This window comes from Carya illinoinensis, chromosome 16 (assembly GCF_018687715.1).
Source record: "Carya illinoinensis cultivar Pawnee chromosome 16, C.illinoinensisPawnee_v1, whole genome shotgun sequence".
NCBI classification, from domain to species: domain Eukaryota; kingdom Viridiplantae; phylum Streptophyta; class Magnoliopsida; order Fagales; family Juglandaceae; genus Carya; species Carya illinoinensis.
Genome location: NC_056767.1, coordinates 10,099,699 through 10,117,292, shown reverse-complemented (window position 1 = coordinate 10,117,292; position 17,594 = coordinate 10,099,699). Strand labels below are relative to the sequence as shown.

At 33.9% G+C, this 17,594-nt stretch overlaps 2 protein-coding genes across 2 annotated transcripts; one reads left to right on the top strand and one right to left on the bottom strand.

Annotated features, from left to right (window-relative positions):
* The first annotated feature begins 3,254 nt into the window (after positions 1 to 3,254).
* LOC122298564 (dof zinc finger protein DOF1.6-like) lies at positions 3,255 to 4,669 on the top strand. Its single transcript, XM_043108374.1, has one exon. It carries the CDS (start codon positions 3,560 to 3,562, stop codon positions 4,286 to 4,288), a length of 729 nt encoding a protein of 242 aa, XP_042964308.1. The 5' UTR covers positions 3,255 to 3,559; the 3' UTR covers positions 4,289 to 4,669.
* Positions 4,670 to 9,811: 5,142 nt separating this feature from the next.
* LOC122299514 (lysine histidine transporter-like 8) lies at positions 9,812 to 16,676 on the bottom strand. The gene is made up of 5 exons (XM_043109873.1): positions 15,951 to 16,676; positions 13,998 to 14,131; positions 12,453 to 12,880; positions 12,197 to 12,328; positions 9,812 to 10,593 (listed from the first exon to the last, which is right to left on the bottom strand). Exons 1-5 carry the CDS (start codon positions 16,322 to 16,324, stop codon positions 10,108 to 10,110), a joined length of 1,554 nt encoding a protein of 517 aa, XP_042965807.1. The 5' UTR covers positions 16,325 to 16,676; the 3' UTR covers positions 9,812 to 10,107.
* Positions 16,677 to 17,594: the final 918 nt, after the last annotated feature.

The window sequence follows — 17,594 nt, the reverse complement described above, 5'->3', positions numbered from 1 at the left end:
TAAATAATAAAATTTACATATTTCCTTTAACTTAAGCTTTTAGGATAAGTAATAATTTCATATGGTGTTAGACCATAAGTTCTGAGTTTAAATTCTGACTCTACACTCTATCTTATTCGATTAAATATTCTATTTGTTGGACTACCCATTAAGGAAAAGTTTGACCCATATGTGAGAGAGTGTTAAGATATAAAATGACTAATAAATTTTACATCTTTTTATCAGTTTAAACTTTTAAGATAAGTGATGATTTCATAATTTTATGTAATTTGATCCAAAAGATCTTAGACATTTTTCTTACACGATGTTTAAGTTCGAGTCCTCACTCCATTGCCAAGCAAAACAAATAAAAAAAAATTGTCTTGTCTTCGTTACATTCAATTAAAAAACTTAAATAGAATTTCTCTAAAATGATTGTTACGTTTAAATATATTGAGGCCTCCTTGTAATACATATTAAATATACAGAATTATTATTTGTCTTTTAATTAATATGATGGAAGAAAATAAAAATGATGACGGGGGGGTGAGTCCATGGATGACTAGTACAACATTTAATGTTCGTTTGCAATAAGGTATAATTCATCATCATTATTATTATTTTTGTCCACATGTCTCTCAACAAAATCAAACAATGGAACATCAACATTCAAAACCCACTCGAGAGTTGGGTACAACCATAATTGTGTGTCCAAACACTTTTTGGTCGAACCTTCTGCGACCTTAATTTATTCAATAAATCCACGTTAGCATAGAGCCAATATACGACTCCATAGAAAACTTATTTTGGATGCTTGTGGGATTGAGATTTTTTACAATTTCTTAATTCAAATTTATTTTATAATTTGAAAAAAGGAAGATATTTTGTAGTTTTGGAAGGAGCAAATTTAGGGCATTCCTTAAAAATAATAAATAAATAAATAAAAGATAAATTTGAGATTTTTATGAAAAAATTATAGTTTTAGTGGTGAACTTCACTTTTTTGAAGGAAAAAAAGTAAACTTGCATATTCTAAAATTTAAATTAGAATATATGATAAAATATAATATTTATAGTTGTAAATATTCAGATACTACACAAACAATTTGAAAAAAAAAATAAATATAAAATTTATACAAAAAAATTAATTTTTTAATAATAAATTTTATTTTATTTTTTAAATAATTATACGATCATTATATATTATATGACTGTATATATTATTAATCATCTAAGGTAATCAAAAGGAGTTGTAGAAAGTACAATCGAGAAGAGAAATGATATTTGCAGTCGTAGTTGTGCAAGCGGCATATAGTCGCTTTGAAAAAAAGAATTAATATGAGATTTACATAAAAAAAATTAATTTTTTAATCATAAATCTTACTCTTTTTTAAAATAATTATACGATATTTACAATTCTACAACTGTCCGTATCATTACCGGGTCGAGAATTATAAGGGATTATAATCAGTAGCCGGTGGCTGAAGTTTTGAGTCGGCAGGTTAGGATGGTCCGGTCGGCGGGCGGGGCCAATTCAACGTGGTAGAACAACCTGGTCAAAGTTGCAGAAGCAAAGGGTCTCGTCAATTCCGTGAGAACTGACATTTATGTCTGCAGGTCAGATGTAGGTCAGATGGCGTACAGCTCTGTCGGGGAAATTTGCTTACGGAAGTGAGTAGTGAAATTTTACGAAAAAAAGAAACAAAAAGCCATTGACGAAGAAGAACATGGGAACAGATATGCTCAATCAACGGAGCTGAGAGATTTTAAGGCAGCCGGGAAATCCGGCACAGGCAAGCAGCTACAGATAGAGAGAGAGCAGCCCAGCATTGATGATGCTGTGGGTCCTCTTCTGTGCATTTTACCCTACTATTTTTCTGTCCATCTACTCTCTTTTTAACCTTTATTTCTAGGGTGAATCTCATTCAACGGGTAGTCTTTAATTATTCTAATTTTTTTTTAACTCTATTATTATTTTCATCATTTTATTTAAATATATATTTATATGTTATATTTAAATAAAAAAAGAAAAATAACAAACTATATAATATAAAAATGATAAATAGAATTTTTCGTTAAACAATAGAGAGACTTTGTCATGCAAGCTTCCTTATTTATAATAATAATAATACAAATTTCGTATATTTATTTTAAAAACTAATAGAATTTATTATTAAAAATTAAGTTTTTTTAAATAAATCTTAACTTTATCTATTTTTATAAATGAAATATGAATCTTACGTACTCTAAAACTATATGTATAGTACTATAAAACTGTATGTATGTTACTATGTATGGTAAGTATAAAGTGTGAGACTTTCATTAATTCTTCTATTAATTTATTATTAAATTAAAAAATAATTGTAAAATGATAAAATATTGATGACGTATTACAGAGTATACTAAGAAACCATGCATGATCATCAACAAACATTCCGAACATAGAGGATAAACAATTTGCTTACAAATCTTATATAAAGAAATGATGGGCCAAGCACCCCGCTAGCACAATTGTGGGAATTGTTTTTTTAAATATTTTTTAATTATTAAAAATAAATAAAAAATATATAATTTTGTTAATAATTACTTTCTTAACAATTAAGTAAAAAGATAAATTTAAAAATTAAAATGCATGAACGGTAAGTATGAGAGGCTCTACTAGCATTTTTTATTAAAAAAATATACATATTGAGATGTCTATAACGTAATATGTTAGATTTTTTTTATAACGAAAGAAAGTTTTAGAATTTACATAAAAATTTTATATTATTAATCAATCTCAAAATCATCCAAATTGAAAATAAATTAAAGAGAAGTAGTAAATATATAAAAGGATTAAATAAAAATAAATTTACAAAGTGATGATTTTATAACATCTATTAGATCTAATTTATAATAAAAATAATTTTATAATCTAACATATGGCAACAAACATGTTACTTTATATATTTAATTTTGTATAATCTTTTTATGACTAAAAAATTTCTTTTAGATAGAATAATATAAAAAAAGTTATTATTAAAAACTCATTTAAATTCACAGATGATATTATATTGTATTAAATAAAAATTAAAAATTGAATAAAATATTATTAAAATATAATATTATTAAAATTTTTAAAAATAAATTATTTTTTATTTTTATATAAAAATTTAAAAAAATTATAGCCCTAAAATAAAACAGTCTCTCAATTCACACAACCCTAAAACTAGCTAAGCCACGCGTCGAGCTGTATAACACTTTACGGAGTATGGTACTACTACAAACCACCGATCGCAATTTTGCAAACCCAGGTATCCAAAATTCCCCACTCTTTGAATGTACTCGGCAGCTCCATCCCTTTCTCAAGTCCTATCCCCTTCCCGTTTGAACTGTTTACACACTCTCTCTCTCCCCCCTGTGGGTATAAAGCCCCACTCACTACTTCCAAGACATCTGCTCTCGCTTTGTCTGTTTCTTCTTTCACAAATCTTGAATCTTCTCCCATCTCCACCTGGTTTTGTCTTCTAGTTCCACATTTCTTCACCGGAACCAAGAAAAAACTAAGCCCAAAACAAGTACCAGCTGCACTTCCCACAAAAATGCCATCCGAGACCGCCGATGACAAACCGGCGGCGAGGCTCCAGCAAAGCTTCGGTTATCCTCCACCGCCACAGACCCAGCCCCTCCCTTGTCCTCGTTGCGGTTCCACCTCCACCAAGTTCTGCTACTACAACAACTACAACCTCTCACAGCCCCGACATTTCTGTAAGTCCTGCCGCCGCTACTGGACCCAGGGCGGGACCCTCCGCAACGTCCCCGTCGGCGGTGGCACCCGCAAGAGTATCACCAAGCGCTCTCGCTCGAATACTAGTACTTCATCTTGCTCGTCTTCTTCGTCTTCATCTGCCGTAAACAGTGAGGCCGTACCCTCCAATCCCAGTCCGGTTTTACCCGAGATGGTCTCGCACGATGTGAACCTAAACGAGAACGTGGCGGCAGTGGGTGGTGCAGTTGGGAGCTTCAACTTCTTGCTGAACTCGCAGGGTCCGGCCGGGTTCTTGGGGCTGAGCGGGACGTACGGGTACGGGTCAATACCTGGTTTCGAAGAGATGAGTCTTGGGTTGGCCGGAGCTGGGGCTTGGGCATTTCCTGAAGTCGGTGACTTTGGCGGCGGGAGTGGCATCGGAACTTCGCTGGCTTCGGCATCGTACGGTACCTGGCAGGTGAGCGGTGGTGATGATCAAGGCGGACTGGTTGATCACGGCGGGGATTCCTTTACTTCGCCGGACCTTTCTATTTCAAGTCCCGGCCAAGGTCTAGAGAAATAGTGGAGCATTTTACCATTTCCAGAAAATGCTTTTCCTCACTCTTTTCTGGGTTTTGGTGGGGTTTTCGAAAATTCTGGGGGAAGTGGTATCGTTCGAACCTTTGTGGGTCAAAGTTGCCTTCTTTTGTGGGTCAGTATTTGGTGGACATTGAAGATCAGTGGCATAGGGTTTCATAGAAAAATGACCAGAAGGTTTCTTTAGGTAGATTATGTTTTTGTTTGTCGGTGGCTCTGTAAATCTTTTGGTCTTTTGTCGGACAAAAATGGGGTGAAAGAAAGTGGACAAGGACATCCTTTTCAGGAGTTTTATACTACAGTATCTACTTTGAGAAAGGCAAATTCTTTGGAAGCATCATAGTTCATGTTCTTCTTTTCAATGTTTTGTTTTTGGTTTTTGGGCAAAAATTAATACATAGTACTTTCTTGAACGTATCAATGGACAGAAGGGTTCGGGTAATCCATGCAACTTTGCAGTTTCCAGGCTCATCAACCTCAGGGTTTTGAATGCAAAAACACATTCAACAGAAATTGAGCTTCCCAGTATCTGTAATGGCTTTCGGATTATGTCTTGTCTTGTTCACTTTTATCATGTTACTTTGCAATCCCACATTTTTCTTGTTTGGTTAGACACTGTTTGATTCCCCTTCCGCAGCATGCATTTTTTCTTCAGACTTATAGTAGAAATGTTTTGGATAATCTTCTTTTTAATCACACTTGGAAAATAATTTAAGTGATTTCAACATAGATAATTTTTATGGACATGACATGTTGCGGTTTGGATAGTGAGTTGAGATGAGATGAAAATTGAATAATATATTGTTGGAATATTATTTTTTAATATTATTATTATTTTAAAATTTGAAAAGGTTGAATTATTTATTATATTTTATGTGAATATTTTAAAAAATTATAATAATGAGATAAAATAAAACACTTCTTGAATACAAACAAAGCTTAATTAAAAATTCTATATCTCACATTTTTCCAAATTCAAACTATTAGTATTTGATATATTAATGCCAAGTGTAGCCAATCCATAGCTAATGTGTGGCATACTATTAGTTTTATAAAATGAGATTAGGGTAAGCTTGGATTCCAAATTTATTACAATTCATTTCTTCTAATCATTATAACTTTTTTAAATTTTAATATAAAATATAATAAACAATTTAATTTTTTTAAATTTAAAAATAATAATAAAATAATATTTTAATAATATTTTATTTAACTTTTAACTTAACTCAACCTCTAAACGCAGCCTAAAAAAGGTACCCAATTGCGAGTTTTTGTTTTAAGTTTATTTAGTTATCAATTTTGTAGAAGTTGAAAATTGAGCTCTTGATTTGCAAAACTGTTAAAATTCATGTAATAATTTTGTAATTGACCTTAATTTTTTGTTTTTGTTATTTTGAAAAAAGAGATGATCTAAAAGTTATGGAAAATACCATATCTACCATGTGAGAAAAGTGCTTTTGATTTTGGAATTTTTTTTTTAAAGAAATGGAGCAATTTAATTAATTGTGAACCATGATTTTTTTTTTTTTTTTGTTTCTTCCATTCCCTTTGGAATGGTGAGAAGTTTCTTAAAAAAAAACAAAAAGGTTGATGTGTGGGGAAATCTATTAAAGACACATTCACGTTCGATGTAATCTAGAAAAAGGGCAAATAGATAGGTAGTGGCTGACAGACCACCGACCATGGGACAGTTTGATGGTTCATTGGTTCGTTGGTGTTCTAATTATGCGATTACTATGCACGCATGTTCCTTTCTTCTTTCCTACCACCTATTTTTTTTTTTTTTTTTTCTTCTTCTTTCCTCCTCCTCTATATTTTCTTCTTTAATTAGGGTTGTTTTTAAACGTTGAAATGATATGAGTTAAGTTCTTTATAAATAATAGTAAGTTAAATAAGTGAAATGAGTTATATGAGACCGATCTAAAATGAGTTTAAATGTATTTAAATGTTAAGATGAGTTTAATACTATTTATGAAAAATTGAAAAATATTATGAGTCTTACGTATAAAAATATGTTGAGTTAAAAAATATTGTAGGTCCTACTTATAAGGAAGTTTTGAGTTGAGATAAATTTAATAGTTTGAGAGTTGAATGTTTTGACGTTAGACTCATTTTAAAATTAAACTGAACTGAGTTGATTTCAACTGAATCTTACAACAAAATGAAGCCTTAAACTATGTTTAACTGAGATAATTTCTGTGAATACTAATAAAAAAAAATCGTAATAAATAATTTATAAATAATAATAAATTATTTATGAATAATAATAAAATAGTCTCAGACTATTTCACTTACCAAACACAACTAAAGCGCCACCGGTTGCTTTTCTCACTTCTACTAAAGTGCATGTCGGCTTCTTAGTTATTTTTCATATTAATTCATTAATTAATTATTGTGGAATGTGATCTCCTATCCCAATTAATAAAGAATCACACCTTACTTATTATTGTTAACAGAGGATAAATATTTGTGGAGTTTTTTTTATGAAATAATGCTTGTGAATAATAACTATATGAGTGTTAATATATAAAATAAATAATAATTGCTTAGATTGCTATGGAAAGTAAAATAACACAAATATAAAAACATGGAAAGGGAAGGGAAAAAAAGAGAATAATGGAAGAAAACACAGAGAAAAATGGAAAGGTAAGACTTACCCACTCTTTCAAAGAGCATCTTACTTTTAGGAAGAGAGACGGCATTTCTAATTTTATTCTTAGTCCTCGTTTTTGGGAAAAAAAACTTGGAGATTAAAAGAAAGACCTAAAAGAATCAAATATGGAGTATGTTTAGGAAATAAGATTAGATGAAAATTTTGTGAATAGTAGTGAGATTATGACGTTTGGAGATAGCTAGATATGATAATTTTGAGTTTGAGATGAGAGTTTAAAATATTATTTTTAGTATTATTATTATTTTGAGATTTAAAAAAGTTATATTGGTATTTAAAAAAGTTGAATTATTTATTATATTTTGTATAATGATTTAAAAAATGTGTAATGATAAGATGAGAATTTTGAATTTGAGATGATAATTTTCATTTATCAAACCTGCTTGAATTTTATAAAGTTAAAATATTTATTTAAAAAATTATAATAATTAATTTAAAAATATTTATATTTAACTGATGTTATGAGACGAAAATAAAACTATATCCAACATCCGGAGGAGTGAGTTTGTCTAGCGAAAGGCAACCTTCCATGAAAGGACTCAGCCATTGATACTCCAAGTTTGTGCTAGCTAGCTGTTCCAGCATTAATGCTACTCGATCACAGCTGAATCATTCTCAGTCTTTAAAGTCTTGATGCTCAGCTGGGCCGTTAAACTGTCGTTTTCTTGTTTTTGAGCTTTCACGTCTTTGCATACAGGTTCATTTTGGTAGCCTCATTATCATATCTACACAAGGTTGCATCCTAAGTTGGTGATGAATATTGATGTGCTACAGATAGAGATCAGCTGCTGACTCCCATGAAAGAACGTTGACCTACGGAGGAAACACAGTCTAGCCGCCAAAAGCTCATCATATTTATGTTCCATACAGATGCGAAGGCATCATTTATGGAGGGCCCTCCACAAAACACGCACTCATACTGTTCACTGACCCAATAGATACCCCCGGCGCATGCTGCTAATTGATACCTCTCCCCGCCTTTCACCAAGCATCCCATTATCAATGCTCTGCCCCCACCTTGTTGACCCATGAACTCTAGTCGGTTTAGGTTTAGGGATAAAATAAGATAATTTTAGGTAAAAATTAAAAAAATATTGTTAAAATATTATTTTTAATATTATTATTGTATTAAAATTTAAAATTTTTAAATTATTTATTATATTTTATGTAAAAATTTAAAAAAATTATAATGATAAAATGCGATGAGATGAAACACTTTTCGAATTCAAATAAGGCCTGAACGTTGATATGAGATGAAATTAGAAATTTATTAATAGTAATGAAAATGTTGGAGTTAAGATATTTTTATAGAGTTTTAAAAAAGAAGAGAGAAAAAGTTGAATAAAAATATTCTAAAATTAAAATATTATTAGAATATAAATTTGTAATATTATTTTCATTTTGAAATTTAAAAAAAATTGAATTGTTTTTTGTATTTTGAATAGAAGTTTGGGAAAGTTGTAATAATTAAATAATAATTAAATGAAAAAGTTAAAAATTTAAAATAGAAGTGTTATGTGTTTGTAGTATTTAGATGTTGAGATGAGATAAGATGAGACCATCTTACAATCCAAACAAGGCCTAAAGTCTAGTGTGGAAGAGAGAAAGACATATGAACTGAACCCATGAACTCTAGAAGATCCAAATTAGTTCAAGTTTACATAGATCAGTGAAACTATTTCTGAGCCATCCTTGAAATTTACTAGGGGTTGCACTTGCCCCACTAGGCCATCTTGTGGAGACAGTAAAAATAGAACAAGCCAGAATCTAATTTCCACATGTTAAATTTTACACTTTCGGTATGAAATCTCACTCTGGCGTTCCTGTCCTTCTCACCTCTTCTCTACCTCTTTTTTTCCCCAAAATTTTCTTTGTATCCTCAAGTTTTGTTGGATGTGGAAATCTAGATTTATAATCATCCATCCACCACAACCACATCCCCACATGCCCTCTCCAATTAACCAAGCTCCGCCCACCGATCATCATCACCATTGGCGGGAGGTCTACACACCATCAGAAGCACGCATGATTCCATCCAATGGCCATCTGGCTTTTTCAATCCATTTCTTGAGAAGTAAATCATACCACATTTACCAGGAAACAAAATCTGGAATTGGTCATCGGCTTCCTCATCAGTAGATCGCAGTATTACACCTTTTTATGTGAACTCGAACCATTGCAACTACAATCCATCAATTGGACTGCTTCAAAAACTGTCTTCACACTGATGAAAAAAACATGAGAACCGACCAACTTGGTAGTTCTATTTTTCATTTTATTTTCTTTGTATGTAGTGTGAACTCTATCATGGGAATGTCAGGTAAGTACTTACCTAGAGAGAGCCTGGCCTGGGACGAGAAAACTTAAGGCATTCCAAATTTCCAAGCCCATCTATGGGCTCAGTGGAACTCAATGTGATATATGCTCTTCTTTTTTGTACACTAAAATACTCTCAATCCTACAATGGTTGAAGCTTATGATGCATCATCAGTTGAGATTGAACCCAAAGCTCAAGGATTTCACCATGTCATTGTCGAGAGATTCTCTACATGAGGAACTTGCACTTTACAACCAAAATCTTTCAACAAATTGGCTGATTTCTCCGGTAATAAATGACAGTAGGCAAGACCTTGGTAGTTTTTTCTGGCGAATAACTAGGTAAAATGGGCCGCTGCTTCTAACATTGTAGGTGGAATACCTATAGCCCAGTTACCTCCTAATTATGTCCAATCTGCTGATGATATATTTGAACCTCCTTGATTTAAAGTATGACTTATGCAGCGATTACAGGAAAAATAAAAAAATAAAAAGAGAGAGAGAAGAAGAAAATCTAAAATCTACACAATCTCTCTGCATCTCTTCATAACAACCCAAACATATGGTGATCCAATTCTTCATTATTTCAATACAGGATAGCATGGAGCTGAGGGAGGAGCCAAATTACACCTCAAGACTAACAATACATGAAAAGTTGAAGCAGAAAACGAATTTGAACACAACACCAGTTTGCTGCTAATAAGTCCAGGGGGAAGAGGTTCTTACATGACACCTGGGGTATACACAACAACATAATACAGTTTCAGTATCAGTTCTACAGAACTCAGATGGCATTTTTAGCTTTCTTTGACCAAATCTCAAATGGGCTTGAAGAATTTCAATTTGAGTCCACTGTTCACCATGCTCCAAATACCTCCGATAGAAAAGGCCAAGCTAAAAGCAATCCCTAGCCAACCAAGGATCCAATTGAAGTACCAATTGAAGCTGTATTTTGTAGGCTTTTTTATAAGAACCCACATAAAGCAAGGGTAAGCAAATGTGACAGGAAGAGTGAGTCCTCCTAACAGACCAGCAATACTGGAGAGAAAAGGGAGAGCAATCCCTAGGAAGAAGTTTATAAATCCATAGAATACACGAAAACCGGATCTGACCCAGATCGAGCAAGGGCGGTTGGTTCGGCTGGTGTAGCTGGCTTCAAAACTGTCAAAAACAGGCATGGAGTATATCTGGAAACTGCTCAAACAGTTGAACACGACTAGCAGAAAAGTTATAGCAAGAAGTCCTCTCGGGATGTCCTGACTATGAAAGGCAAACAAGGCATTAAGAATCCCTCCTGATGGCATCTGCAAGAAGAAACAGCATATTGAATCCAACCAAAATATCTTCGTGATGCTACGGCATACATTTGAGAATCTTATAAAAGACTAATCAATAATTTGCTTGCATAAATTAATATCCATAGAACTATAAGTATATGGTAAGGAAGATTATCTCGGATAAAGTCATTGATTAATGTTCTGGTGAATTAGTTTTTTCATCATTATCATAAAAAAAAATAGCATTTTCATCCTTACTGAAATGTCATTATTTTGTGATTGTTTCAAAGTATGTAACCACGAACACCACAGTATCGCTTTCACAAGTTGTCAAATACTGGGCACAAAGAGGGACAAAAATAAAAGGCTTCCATGAACTAAGTAAACAAAAGGGTGAAGACCAAAAACCCACTATGGAGGTCAAGCAAGTGAAGGAAAATTAACAGGCCACTGGACATCGATAGCTTCATCCTGATTGGGGAATATTTCATGAAGTCACCAAAAACTTTATCATCGACATTCTGAAAACTAGAGTATTTAGATAAAACAGGAGACGCAAGTCAAGTCTGCAGTAATGTGACAGTCTATATAATGCCAACAATACACTCCACAATCTGTTAAATCACCAATTGTCCAAAAAGCATAAGCTGATGGGAATTTAAATTATATCTTAACACTCATTCTCATGTTGGGTCAGACTCTCCTTTTATAAGTGTGCCAAACATGTTGAATATTTTATTTAGATCTAGTGAAATGTAAAGTTAGGTTTGAATTCAAGACCTATGCTTTGACATCATGTTAAATCATCACTTGCTCTAAAAGCCTTGATTGGATGCAAAAAATTTAATAATTTAAATTGTATTTTTTTATCAGTAATTATTTAAATTATATTTTAACAAGTGCATTTACAGAAGACAAAAAAGTGCATGCATGCATTGGTCACATGGGCTGCATCCTTACCACTAACCATATGGGAGTAATTAAATACAAGTTAACTCACCTTCCCGAATCAGGTTGTTCTCTGCTTTAAATGAAAGAAGGATGTTAGAACACCTATCTTGAATTTACACAAACTGCTTAAAAGCTATTTCTTTTAGCATGTCCCCCAAAATTGTTTCATTCAAATTCCTCACCGAAGCTAAATGAAAATGGGTCCAAAAAGCCTACAACTTGATGGGAAAATGATGAAATCATCATTTAATCATTCTAGATCTCATTTTCACATGTAAGTTCAAACTCTTTGTCTCCAGCAACAAGTTGGGATCACGTGAAATTTCCAATTTAAATTGAAGATACAGAGTAGAGACAAGGTTCAAACTCAAACCACCTAGTTTGATATAATGAAAAACCATCACTTGTACCGAAAGCCAAATTAACACAGAATGGTTATTTTAATACATAATTTAAATATAATTCTAAGAATATATCTAATTCTGTTTTGATAAGTAAGAAACTATCTAATTCTTTTGTACAAAACCTGTTGACACGGTGGAATCTTCTATGAGACAGACTGAAAAACATTCACCTCTATTGTATGCATAGTTTTAAAGAAATTTTGCTTCTGATACTAGTAAATTACCATGATATTATTGATTAATCAATTTCAAGAGTAGTTCAATTAGATACTTACAAGGTTTCCATAAGCCCAAAAGCCTCCAATGGCAACGGGGAACAAGCACATGGCAATGAATAAATATGCAACTTTGGCTCCTTTCCACATAGGCACATGAGCTGGGTGCTTAAATGTTGATGGCATAGTTGCCTGACAGAAGCCAAATGAACTTCATAAGATGAACAAGATGCACAAATTCAACTAATGACGACTTTGGACGTGGCTGCAAGGGTATTAGTAAATTTTATCTCTTCATCCCTCGCAGAGTGCATACCTGGATCTCCAATGCTAAATTGTGTCCTCTGAAAGCAAAAGCAACAATTCCAAGTGCATTCATGACTGAAAAGGCAGAAGAGGTGAAGGATGGCAGTGAAAGGGGTTCATATGATATTGCTGGTGGCCTTTGTTGGCTTATAGAGAGGACCCACACCATGGTGCAGTAAGTGATTGCTGTCACAGCCCCTATTAGTGAAAGTCCAGCAATTGAATTGAGGTTCGGGAGCTGAGATAGAACAATGCATAGAGAAGTAAACACCAGATACCACTCTATTGTTGTAAGGGGATTAGATGAACAGAGTGGCCCACAAACTATCTGGAAAAATAGTTTCATGGTCTCCCCTCCTATAAGAATCAAAGCTGTTCCAGTTCCAGCTGATAAATAAATAGTTGGGAAGAGAGCAAGCCAGAGACCCAATCTTTCCCCTGCAAAACAAAGAATATCATCTAATGAGCACCAAGGTGGACCAAGTCTTAAAGATCCTTTGCAAATTCTAGATGGGCCAATTACAAGGTCAAGTGCCAAGAAGATCAAAGAGACAATGTAAGGATTGGTGCAATTCACTTGGAATGAAGCTAGCAAGACACGAAACATTCAAGATGGGCTTATTGTTATGTTTATGAGATTGAGGGCCTTGGACTTGTTTATTTCATTAAAATGGCTTATTTTATTAGTTATAGGAATTAGTATAGAATAATTGGGCTTGAGGATGGTTGGCCCACATGTCTTATTTTTATGAACTAGGGCAATTTGGGAAAGGATCTTATTTTGGGGTGCCTAGGGTTTCTTTGGGGGGATATTTTTGGCCAGGGGTATTTTTGAGAAAAGGGTTTTATTTTAGTCTAGGGTTTTAATTAGGGTTTGCTTTATATACTCATTGTAGCCACACTTTCAAGAAGTTTATGAAATTTGATAAATATTTTTCATTGTGAGTTGATTTTATTTCCTCTTTCATCAGCAGATACTAGTAAACCACTTGAATATCAACCATGGTTCTCATATATACTTCTAATATTAGATGCTTTAGGAAATATGGTAAGATTGTGCTTTCACGTAATTCTAATTTAAAATGAAATCAGTAAAGGCATCATGCTTCACCAGCTCCCCGTTATGGTTTAGTTTCTTCTGCACTCAAAAGGGTTCAATATAGAAGTAATCAATGAGTACTTTCGAATTAGATATCTACAATAGTCCTACCATAATTGTTGCAAATGCTAAATTTTAGGAAGCAAAGAGCAAAATATGAGATGAACATTTTTTCATATGACAGTAATTTACTTGACCATTGTCATATATGCAGAAGGGGCCTGTCAAAAATGAAATTAGCATACATGCAATCATCTGACTATTGTGATAAATGGAATGGTCAATGTTATATGAGCAGGCAAGGAATAAATGTAAATAATCAGCCCTGTTTAATGAGCATTCACAATCTGTCTGTGTGCTTTTTAATTTATAAGTTGTTTATGGTAATCATCTTCAAGAAAGAGGGAACATTTAAAATGTTATCTAACAAAAGTTTATGTTGAAATGGATTCTCACCAAAGGCTGCTTCTGCAAGCTCCACATATCTGTTGTACCGCTTTCCTGGAACTGCCTCATGTAGCTGAACTAGAATCCACAAAGTATAGAGTTGCCAACAGTAGGCTATAGTTAAAGAAAGTATTCCCCAGCTCCTATAGAAAAAGTGAAAAAGGTAAACGACGTCGATCGATATATGTTTATTCCTTTAAGCACCAAGATAAATGATTATTGTACAGATTTTCACACAATGTCTAAGATAGGCAACAGCAAGCATTTTCTCCCCAATTCATGTTCTCACTTGCTAGTCCCTTTCTTCTCTACCTTGCTGTCTTTCATTTTGTTAGCAAGCAGTTTTTATAATAATAGGTCAAATCAAGAATAGTAATCAAACTGGGGGAGCTTGCCAGGATTTGGCTGAAAAGAAGCAACGCTGTGGACGGTAAAGTTGCCTCACCAATGTACACAGGGTCCACAACCATATAAAGATATAAGAAATCCATTTTTTTAATTTTATTTTACTAATTTGAACGGACAACAGCAATAATAATGTGAAATTGGGTGTGACATGTTAATTTGTAAAGGATTGGGAGATCGGGACGCATAAAACCAAAGCCACAGAATAATTAATACATGAGGTAAATGATGCAATTCATTAGAGCCATGGCTTCTCACACCAAAAATGACGGTTGTGAGCACCTTGCACTCTGCTTCCCTGGCAAATTTACACCCACCTGTCCCATTTCATAAGGTCCTTAACACAAACACGAGGCTAGTTTTTCTATTTGATTATCCTGGATGGATCAAAGATGGATCACTCATGCCGTTTAGGTCTTCTTATTTGTGACGCTCATGTGAATATCCATGAGAAATTCATATGCCAAGTTTGCAAATCAAGTACAAGAAAATTCTACTTTGGGTGCCAAAAATGGTCGCAACCTTATTTCAAGAGTTATCAACATGAGGATAGTCTGATATTGCATATTCACCAGTGGGGTAAAAATATATTTATGAAATTTCTTACATTCTCCAGAATCACTAGTCTGCAACTTAAAACAATACCTAAGCCGCAAATATGTGTAGAAAGAGCAACCTCACGTTTCCACCACACCAAGGAAATTAAAGAGAATTTAGATGGAAAATTGAGCTGAATTTGCTGTTCTTATTTTCATATTATACAGTGTTGTACGGGATAGAGTAACTTGCCAAACAGAAATCAATTAAATTTGAAGAAACACAAGAAGAAAGAACATACTACTAATGGCTGCACAATATGCTTTGGCAAAGTGTTCTAGGTTAAGCATTTTCAGTGATTTGAGATGAATATTACGATAAGGAATCAAGGGTAAGGCCAAACAAGCAAAAACAAAGTATAAAGGGCCCCCTGTCATAATCGCAAGAACTGTTGACAAAATTATGACTGGCCCCAGTACGAGAGGTGGCTTTTTCTCTCTAGAATAATTTTGCTTAAAAAGCAAAAGATAAAGGACCCGAATAGCTTGCATTAAGGATGTCTAATTCTTCTTTTATCAAAGAGAGTCTATCCATAACTTTAAAAAAATAAAAAATAAAAAGCTTTCCCTGTACCTTTTAGTCAAATTCTAGTGAATAGCATGTGGGATGCAGAGAGAGAAAGAGAGAAGAGAAAGAGACTCAAGTTAAAGGAAAGAGACGGTTCGTTCGAGAAGAACTTATACATATGGTACAAATGGTGAAAGAAATCGAAAGACTCCCTCTTTTGAAATTAATTGCATGAAGCTTAGGATAAAGAAATAACATTAGAATTGAAGTAAAGTTGTCTATCTCTCTTCAGTTAGACATGTCCGGGCAGGCAGGCAGTTCAGAGTTCACGAATTTGCATGCAATCATTGCTACAAAGATACGTAAACCTCTAATGACTAAATCCACTCACTGTCTAACTCAGAAATATGAAAACATGTAAATGAAATTGAATAGCTATAAAAACATATATACCAGCCGAGAAAAGAGAAGGCAACGGGCAAAACCAGAGCCTGGAAGCCGATACCGGCATTGAGATTGTGAAACGCAGCATAGTGAGCATTCCCATTGCGAGACTCGGTGATGGGTAGCCAAGCGTCCTGAGGGTTGAGCTTCGTGAGGTGGCCGACCTCCTCCAAGTAGCCCTTCATGTTGATCAGCACCCTCTTCATCGGCGTCCCGATCGGGCTCAGAAACCGAGGCGATATAAACGACGTCGGTGTCCAGGCCGTCGACGACTTCCCCTGCAGCCTCGGAGACCTCTGCCCCGATGGGGTCTGTATCTCCGGCGTAACCGCCCTCGGCGTAGCCGGTATGGATATTAGCTCCGTCTCTGGCCTTTCCTCCATTCTCCCTAAGCTCCCAGCACCCAAAACCCAAAACTCTCCGTCCTTCTGCAGCTTTGCCGCTGAAACCAATGCCGGTCTATATCTAGCGCCTTTACCTCTAGCTCCAACTCTGCAACTCCAGTACTCCGAGTTACAGGAGTATATCTATACGTGATCAAGAAGCAATAATGGAGATTTCTCCCGTCTCTTTCTTTCTTTCCTACCTTCGTTTTCCAACTTCACTTCAATTATTTCAATGCTTTTTCAGTGTCAGAAGAAGTGTCAGTTTGGAATCCGAGCGTGGGGTCTTTGTACAAGAGCAGCATGGAAGTTTGCAGCGTTTACGATCTTTTGACGGTTGGTGAGTGGGATCCATTATTTTGGACGGCGATGAAGACACAACCCACGAGATTCAACGAAAAAGTAGATTGCTTTGATTTTAGATGGATTTTGTGGTTTGGCTTTTACGCTGGAGTATCATTTCGATATGTGGGCAAACTGGCTGGAGCTTACCTGTAGTTCATCGGTCTCTTCACTGTAGAAGATATTAGTATCTAGAATTATAGAAATAAAATAAAATTACTTTACAAAATAAACTTGAGTTAATATAATAGGTTTATTATAAATTTTGAAGTCTTATGTCTACTCCTTCAATAAATTTTTCTATTGCAAGTTTGTTCTATGAGATAAAAAATATAAAATATAATAAAAATAAAAATAGGAAGGGAGGAGAGAACGAGGAATAAATGAAGAATTTGAAGGTTCCATCTTTATTATTGTGATTGAATATATGGATCTAACGAGTTCAAATTTATATGTTTTTTATAATTAAACTGGTATATAGTGATTTTAAAAATTTGAGAAATGATGCCAAACTGATTTATTACGAAAACCAAAACTTTCAATTTTAGTTCGATCCTCTATTTTTTTTAAATTTTAGTTCGATCCTCTATTTTTTTTAAAGAAACTTCTCATTGATAATAAATTGATTAATTATAGAATTTGTCTGACAAGACATTACCTGAAATAATCTCATAACCCTCCTCAATCATTACAATCTTATTCTTATAAGAAAAACTCAACTTAGCTAGTTGATGTGCAACACAATTCCCAGTTTTAGATATCTACACCACCTTCCAATCTGTCTTTCTCTTAAGCATTTCTTTTATATTATCCACAATTTGTCTAAATCAAAGTCAATTTTCATATTTACTGTTCACAACCTCTACAACCATATATGCATCACCTTCAAATATAACACTAGAAATTAAGTTCTTGACAAAATACCATT

Excerpts from the sequence above, each read along its gene's own strand:
- LOC122299514 (XM_043109873.1), bottom strand. The coding sequence starts at position 16,324 with ATGGAGGAAAGGCCAGAGACGGAGCTAATATCCATACCGGCTACGCCG. Across the intron at positions 14,132-15,950 it reads GCCTTCTCTTTTCTCGGCTG|GAGCTGGGGAATACTTTCTT; the intron begins GTATATATGTTT and ends CTTTTTCTATAG. Across the intron at positions 12,329-12,452 it reads ATTTAGCATTGGAGATCCAG|GCAACTATGCCATCAACATT; the intron begins GTATGCACTCTG and ends GGCTTCTGTCAG.
- LOC122298564 (XM_043108374.1), top strand. The coding sequence starts at position 3,560 with ATGCCATCCGAGACCGCCGATGACAAACCGGCGGCGAGGCTCCAGCAA.